Source organism: Tachyglossus aculeatus, chromosome 20 (assembly GCF_015852505.1).
Source record: "Tachyglossus aculeatus isolate mTacAcu1 chromosome 20, mTacAcu1.pri, whole genome shotgun sequence".
NCBI classification, from domain to species: Eukaryota; Metazoa; Chordata; class Mammalia; order Monotremata; family Tachyglossidae; genus Tachyglossus; species Tachyglossus aculeatus.
In genome coordinates this window covers 8,401,185-8,409,831 of record NC_052085.1, presented here as the reverse complement: position 1 = coordinate 8,409,831, position 8,647 = coordinate 8,401,185, and the positions used below count along the sequence as shown (strand labels likewise).

General features: G+C 45.2%; 1 protein-coding gene across 2 annotated transcripts in view; it reads right to left on the bottom strand.

Moving 5' to 3' along the window:
* Positions 1-5,740: 5,740 nt before the first annotated feature.
* ATP7B (ATPase copper transporting beta) overlaps positions 5,741-8,647 on the bottom strand; it is a 46,884-nt gene continuing 43,977 nt past the window's right edge. Inside the window, exon 22 of one of the 2 annotated variants that reach the window (XM_038761713.1) lies at positions 5,741-7,556. In XM_038761713.1, the coding sequence (XP_038617641.1) occupies positions 7,286-7,556 (271 nt within the window). In that variant the 3' untranslated portion in view covers positions 5,741-7,285. The remainder of the gene's footprint in view (positions 7,557-8,647) is intronic. The other variant, XM_038761714.1, reaches the window with a different exon arrangement.

Here is an 8,647-nt window from a genome sequence, read left to right as displayed (position 1 = left end):
GCCAGAGGAATACTGTTTGACTTCAATAGGTTGATTCTTCACTGCTCTGCTACCTGAACAATTAGAACCAGCAGAGGAAGACGTTTCCATATTAATCACAAAAAGTTAATGCTTTAGGAACTTCTGAGACTCATAACTATTCATCTATCCGCTAGTTGAGTATACTTCAAAATCCGAGGACCAGGAATAGAGGGGTTGATACTTCCCTGTATATAGGATGGAGTTATTGATGTGGATGAATTCATCCTGTGACTTTATGGGACTAGACGTCACGCAATCTTCAATGGAAAGGGTCCCAGAGTGCTCTTCTGTCCCTCCTGAGGAAAAATCCTTGAAAGACCTATCCTAGTACTGGACGGTAAGATGGTAACAGTCCACGGAAACACCGGAATGGGTACTCAGGAGGCTGGGGAAAGCCTTCTTACCTGGAGAGCAGCAGCCTTGGTGAACATTTTGAAGTCTGGCAGCGCAAGTTTTAAGACGAGGACAGGCAGCTATCTGACGAGTGGGCAGGGCTCAGTCCTAAATGAACCTGAGCATTGGGCTTCCAGTCCCATCCTCCTTTGGCCCTTTGGAAGTCTGGGCTTTGGGAAAGGGAGTTAAACAACTGGAGAAGGCAATCTCGCTTAATCTGACATTTCAAAATCTAAGCTTGTCAAAAAGATGACAATCCCCAATGACTAAGTGGTGATCAAGAGACATTCGACTGTCAAATTCTCCTGAAGAAGCACTATTCATAGCGCAGGGCGAGTTTCAAAAGCGTTCTGAAGTCTCACGTACTGAAGGCCTATTTAAAAAAAAAAGTATCGGCATCATAAGTGCACCGACAGATCTGGCATACACGACAGCCCTGTTTTCCCCTACTCTATAATGTTTTCACCATTAGCTTGTTGTGGGCAGGGAACAGATCTGCTAACTCTGCTGTGTTATACTCTCCCAAGCACTTAGTACTGTGCTCAGTTCACGGTAAGCGCTCACTAAGTGCTATTAATCAATAGCACTCATTTTTTAATCAATTAAAAAATGAAAAGGGCCAACGGCTGCAGCCTGGTGGGCTATTTTGGGAGGGGAGACACCTGCTGGACGTTTATGGGAGTCACATTATAGAAACTAAATACTCTATTTTCCCTCTCCCTAATCATCATCAATCGTATTTATTGAGCGCTTACTATGTGCAGAGCACTGTACTAAGCGCTTGGGAAGTACAAATTGGCAACATGTAGAGACAGTCCCTACCCAACAGTGGGCTCACAGTCTAAAATCTATTTTAATGTCTGTCTCTCCCTGTAGACTCCCTGTGGCTAAGGGTTCACGTCTACCCTTTGTTGTATTTTACTTTCCCAAGTGCTCCGCACACCGTAAACATTTAATAAATGCCACTGATAAATTGAAACGGCAGAAAAAGCGGTGACCCTGGGAACCTTCGGTCCCTACCAGCGCAATAGATCCTAATTCCCAGCCCACGATCCGCCCATAGTGATTACTGAACATTTAGGCCTGTGTTTCCTGGGAAACGGGAGCCTATGAATTCAAATCCCAAACTCCTGCTCTCCAGTCTTACTCTGCAACTTGGATCCCAGGTCACTCCAAGAAAGTCGCTTCGATGCCATGTTAATTAGCTGCCTACTTTTCTTCCCTCTTCCAACGGATTGTCTGAAGAAATGGTTTGGCCTGAAGCTCACGAAGGTAAGGAGAGGTGCAAAGAAAATAGGCTTAAGTTTCAGCAACCGGGTTACATTAATCCATGGTATTTACTGAGCACCATACTAATCACTTGGGAGAGAACACCAGAAGCAAAAGACACGGACCCTGCCGTTGGGAGATTTACAATTTAATGGACTAGATTTAGAAAAGACAAGGACGACTCTGGGAGCATTTATGCCTGAGAACGGGGTTATCAAAGTGACTAGCAGAGTCCACTTCCCTATTGATACAGTTGTCCTAAGTGACTTTCAGCAGCTCCTTCCACTGCTAGGATGCCAAGCAGGGCTACGGTGATAGTGTGGTACATTTGACATTACCTTGGACAGCCAGTCCAGTTGGGCACAGTTAGAGTGGAGGAGTGGAGAGGGAAGGAAGACGGCTCTCAGCACTTCCTTGTCTTCCTCAGTTTCCAGTTCTCCCCACACTGGCTCACAACTCTCAGCAGTGTCTGAACCACCGGGCTGCTCTCAAACTGGGCTTTCCTCTCCGCAGATCCTCATATTCCCTCCATGCAAGGCAACTGTGGTATTTGTTAAGCACTTACTCTATGCCGGGCACTGTAATAAGCGCTGGGGTAGATACAAGCAAATCAGGTTGACACAGTCCCTGTCCCACGTGGGGCTCACAGTTTCAATCCCCATTTTACAGATGAGGTAACTGAGGCCCAGAGAAGTGAAGTGACTTGCCCAAGGTCACACAGCAGACAAGTGTTGGAGCTGGGATTAGAACCCACAACCTCCTGACCCCCAGGCCTCTGGTCTACCCACCATGCCACGCTGCTTCTAATAGCCTTGTGGGTAGAGCACAGGTCCAGGAGAATTGGATTCTAGACGCCGCTCCACCACTTGTCTTCTGTGCGTCCTCGGACAAGTCACTAAAATTCTCTGGGCCTTGGATTTCTTATCTGTAAAATGAGGAGAAAATATCTGCTCTCCCTCCCTCCTCGACTGGGAGTCCCACGTGAGACCGGAACCGAGTCCACTCTGATGACTTTGTATCTACCCTAGCACTTGGCACAGTGCTTGGCACACAGTAAGAGCCTATCATTTGCTGCGTGGATCACCCACCCACAAACAGAGGTACTCGACTCTCCTTCGTAGTCCTTCTAGAACATTATCTTTCTTGACTCAGGCCCTAGCCGACCTTCCCTTTGGCCACATTAGCACTCAGGTGACCGTTTGAAATGTTATGTCACTGGTTACCTAATTTCATGCTTGTGTTTATCACCTATATCTATTCACTATTTTAGTAGTAGTACTAGTAATAGTAGTAATAGTATTTAGTAAGCACTTACTGTCTACGAGGCACTGAATTAAGCGCTGGGAGAAAACACAGAGGTGGGAATTAAACACAGTCCCTGGCCCCCATGGCCATGTCTACGAATATAGAGATCTGTGGGGGGAACGGGACGCAGACATATTAGAGCAATGAAACATTAAGGCAGCATAAGAGATGAGGACAAATACATAACACCCAAAATAAAAACAAAAATAAGTAGGAGCTCTGTGCAGAGGGGCAGAATTTCACCTTGCGATTCAGAAACCACAGCAATGGCTACCGCAGCCATTAGCTTTTACTTACTGTTTATTTGGCAATTTATGTCATCTCCCTCACTCGACTGAAAGCTCGTCGAGGGCATGGACTGCATCTTTCACTTCTACTGCCTGTGACCCAAGAGCCTAGAGCAGTCCTGGGAACAGAGTAGGTGCTTGATAAATGATGGTGTTGAATGTGCCCTAGGGAGGTAAAAGGGTCTGCAGAAAAGACTATCTGCAAGGGTGGCTCCCTCATCCAATCTGGGAAGCCCAGTCACCTTATTGTTCAGGTTAAGAATGCTGGGTTCCTCCCAACTCTTGCTTTATTTCAGCCCCTGAATGATTTCCCGGCTCAGTATACATGACTTTTTTTTCACCTTCTTCAAAAGGGGGAAGTAAACGCTGGTATTTCAGCATTATTTAACATTCTCATATTCTATCCTGTAATTTCAACCTCTGTCATTGTCTTCACACAAAGGATATGACCGTCACAGAGACATCTCCCCTTGGAACTGACCCAAAGGACGGTGTCCGTGTCACCACCCAGCCTAAGAGCAAGAAGCAAGAACAGTTTAGAGATTTCTCCTGGCTTCACAATATTGCCTAAGAGGGGCGAATGGCCAGATTTGGTTGACCTGAAATGAAACACCACTCAAGCAGAACTCCAAATTTGGGATTTTACATTTCCTTTTCATTTTAAAGCAATTCTGTTAAGGATCTTCTTTCCTGAATGCAACCCTGGAACACTTTTTTCGTATTTACTTTTCCCCAGCAAAATAGTAATATCAACTTCGACCGAGTGCATTTTCACATATAAGCCAATTAGCAGAATTCTACATAACTTTTTCCTCAGATCTTACTGACGGATGTGGAAAAAGATGGCATCATTGAGAAATACATGTTTCATAGCCTAGCGGAAGAGGCTCACGTAAATATTTGGATGGCAAATTCTCTACTGGAAAAAATCAAACAACTTACTCATGCTTTGCATTTTACTCTGGACCCTATCCCAACACTATCTAGCGTCAGGCGCTGATCCTATTATTCCCTTTGCAACTTTTCCTGAGCCGTCCTGTGGAGGATAAGATTGGATTTACAGGTTAATGGTACATTGGCAGAGGTGGAAGAAGCAAACAATAGAGTTTAATAAGGACAACGGAATACTTCAGGAAGAAAAATGAATTGCCTACACAAGCGAGATCCAGTCGTTCCCTATGTATAACTGATTTTACAAAAATGCAGCTAAAAACAAATTTAGAGGGCTTGGAGGACCTCAGGTTGAACATGAAACTTCAACACACAGGAGCTGTTTAAAATGTAACCACAGTCCCGAGATGAAAGAACAAGAAACAACCATAAAATGGGCTGCTTCTGCATCTCCTACATTCCTCCAATCATAAGGAAAACTACTTGGGTCTTTTCTCCCCCTAAGGGACTTAGCTAAATAAAACCAGCTTGCAGAGAAGGTGAGTGCGGAAAAACGGTGAAGCCGGGAGACAGAGCCCCCACAAAGATTACCTCTGGAAACTCATTTCTACAGTTGGATATTCTGTATGGTACCAAATGTCACCTTTCACCAGGTGAGAAAACCAAAACATTAAGATAAAGAATAATGAGGAACTTTATTTTGAGGTTTCATAAAGGTTTGGTTTTTTTGTTAAACAAATGTTTTATCATTCCCCCAAGCTACTAAACTATTACATATTTAAGAGGTCATTTTTTTTCCAATTGAATGTGCACACAAACATGGTGAGGTTACAAAAACAATTTTTAAAAAAATCTCTAAAATTATATTTTGCAAAAGGAATGAACTGTGAAAAAGAGAAGAATTCAAAGATGAGGGCTGACAGCTAAGAGAATTCAGAGATCCAGCTGTGAGGACAGAAGGCAGAAACCAAGCAAGCAATACAAACTTGAATTTTGGAGATGACTTTATAAAATCAATTTGGCTAGTGAGTAAGCTATTTTCCCAGGGTAACGCTACGGTGACATTTTATACTGACCAAATCCTCTTCAAAGCTGGAGCCATTAAAGCTGCTTAGCATGAAGAGTTGCAAAAATGATTTTAAAGTTTAATTCTGGTGACCCTTAGGAGTTACCGGGAGCTGATCGCACCAGGCTTGTCAGAGTCCAAAAACCTCCATCTCCCACATCAATCTATCCGTCAATCAGAAATACTAACCGAGTGCCTGTTCTGGCCAGAGCACCAAATTAAACAGGCGGAAGAGTACGACTGTGTAAGAGACATAGTTCCTACCCCCGAGGAGCTCCAGTTTTACTGACCTTACCGTTCCATCCTTCCATGCCTGACTCCTTCTTTCACCCGTGACTATGTATATATAACTAGCTAAGACGACCGTGTACCAACGAACACTTTGCTTGGTCATTCATTCATTCATTCATATTTATTGAGCACTTACTGTGTGCAGAGCACCGTACTAAGCGCTTGGGAAGTACGAGATGGTCCTTTCAGGTATCTTGCTTTCAGCCATTAGCACTGTGTTGGTTAACGGTCCCCTACAGCTTTCTGAACTGAACTCACTTCACTCAATCAGGTCTCTGATTAGACCCAGGAGTTTCCAATCTGGATGGGAAAGATGCCAAGAGGTAGCTCTCCGACACGGCAGGTCTTTCGAGCCTCTCCTCTCCCAGTCCTCCCTCCCTGACAAAAATCAGGGTCCCGCTCTGCCCCAGTATTCACAATGAAGAGCTGCCACCTGGGACACCTAACTAATAATTACTAAAATATAACTCAATCGACTGTAAGCGCCTCAGGGACAAAGCCCACACCTATCTGCAGTGGATGCTCCCAAGGGCCCAGCACCGTGCTCCAAACACAATAGACCTATAATGAACACTCATCATGAAGATGATTGAATGTTTCCATTAGCAAGGGTGTGAATGGGATGAACTCTTCAGAAAAGGATTTTTCCTCACCTCGCTTTCCTTCGGAGAGGGCTAGTGAGACAGATTATAAAGGAGGCTGATGCTCCTCTATGGGCTACTGTTGGCCCAGACGAGCTTCCTATAGTTTCTCCATTTTGAGATATCCACTTCACGCATCCTCAAATGGTGCTACGACAACCTCCTGGAGATACTAGGTTACCAGTTTTCAGGGACCTTCAGTCTCGGGGAGCCAAGACTTGGAATCTAGGGCCCTGCTAATTGACTCTCTCCTACACAATATGTTACTCCACAATGAGAAGCAGCAGCAGGCTTCATGGAGACTGCTAAAGAAACAAAGATGGTGGGCCAGCAGGCATATGGGTGAACAATTTCAGGAAGCCTGGTCATGCTGAAAAAGCACAAAGCAAAAGAGCGAAAAGCCTGAGGATTACAGAGAGGAAAATGAAGAACAAGGAACCATATCACAGTGAGAACTCAATAACACAGAGAAAGCTTTGGAAAACTGGAGGCGTTTTGTGCTCCTGGAGAAAAACAGCAGCACTTTGAGGTAAACTGTGGTCTTAAAAGTGAAAAAAAAAAAAGGCTCTCAGTCAGAGATGGCAGTCAAAGATGGCAACCTTATTTGAAGTGTTCACAGAGATGACGTCCATCTTAAGGATGTGCTCAGATAGGTTCCAGATCTCAGTGTGGCTTTCCTGATTTCTGTAGAGTTTATTTCCACCACACCATCCAGTTCTGGATAAACTATGAGCCCAGGCTATTCTCACAATTTCTAAAGGGAGAATAGAAGAATAGCTCTCGGAAAAAGCAGGAAGTTAGTAAAGAGGCCCAGACCGAGGACATGCGTCCTCACCTTGAGGCGTCTTGGACCAGTGCCAACTGCCTGGGTTCCCTTCCCCTGGCTACATCCCGGGGGCCAAGAGCAAAGAGCGCAGATATCCCTGGGCTAACCCAAAGCCATCGGAACGAACCTGAGTCCTGAGCGATCCTCAGCTCACTCAGCTTGAGTGGACTGAGGCGTTGGGGGTGGTAGCCCATGGGAGGGAGTGGATGCCAGTTCTCTCCCGGGAATTTCTGAGGGTGAGGAGAGTCGGGCTCCGGGCCTGCCTGCAGAGTGCTCCGCAGAGGGTCGCAGTCCCTTAGATGTACTGCTCCTCATCTCTGTCGCTAAGGAGCAGGGACCACTTGTCCCCCTCGTCCTCCGTCAGGGCGCTGTGCCGGGACAGCCGGTCTGAGGTCAGGGAGGACAGCGACATTTGGCTGACATAGCTCATCCGGTCCCAGGGGCCTCTGGGAGAATCTCGGCGGCGATCGTCCATCCCGATGTGGACACTGATTTGGGATGGGGTCAGGGTCTTCAGGCGGCCCTGGGCCTGGGCTTCGTACTTTTCCACACCTGGCTTCTTGTAGCTATAAAAGGGGGATAAGGAATTCAGAGGGAGATCCGGGGTTTCTTAGGCTGTCAGGGCCCAATGTCCTTTTTTAGTGGTGAAATTCGCTTGCCAGGGTTGCCACCAGAACTGGCAGCATCTAGACTGTAAATTTGTTGTGGGCAGGGAATGAGCTTACCAACTCTGTCATATTGTACTCTCCCAAGCGCTCAGTACAGTGCTCTGCACAGAGTAAGCGCCCAATAAATAAGATTGAGTGATTAAAAAACCCAAACCCCCAATGCTGAAGGAAAAACTGACTAAACTCAAAGGTTTCACAATGCCATCATCTGGTATTGAAAGAAACAGTCAGGTTAATATTTTTAAACGATCTACAAAGATGGAGCATACATTTACTTGGCTTCATGTAGTAATGACATTTCTTGAGCTCCCATTAAGTTTGATTCACTGGACCGGGCCTTGGGAAAATACCACAGAAGCATGAAGCACCCCTGTCCACAAGGAGCTTACACTCAAAAAGCTGGTAAATATTTTACAAATACAGGAATCAGAATGTATGCACCCTTATACTCTGCCATCTCCCCAGCTATAATTTGTTTTAATGTCTGTTTCTCCCTCTAGACTCTAAACTCCTTGTGGGCAGCGGCTGTTTTTACTGACTCTATTGTACTCCTTCAAGCTCTTAGTACAAGATTCTGTATACAGTAAGTGCTCAATAAATACCAATGATTGCTAATTGAATGTAAAAGTGAATAAACACAATATATCTGAGTGCTGAAGGTGAGTAAAGATACACATCTTATTTACCATTATTAATATTAATCACACGCCCTGCTCCTTAAGAGCAAGGAACGCGCCTTCACTTATGAATAAAGGATCAGAAAAATCCACAGGCGACCCTTAGGTGTGAAGAACGCAAGGGTCACCAAGGATAACAATAAACAAGAATAAGCACAGACACAATTGGTTTTTGGAGATGTTCCTGTCCAGGTGACTGGACTGAAACTAACACAAGGACGCTTATGATGACAGCACAACTGCTTTTCTATAAAGGTATCCATTAGCAAAACACCTTCCTGGCCATTTCCACCGGGAGAGAGAAAGCTAGCG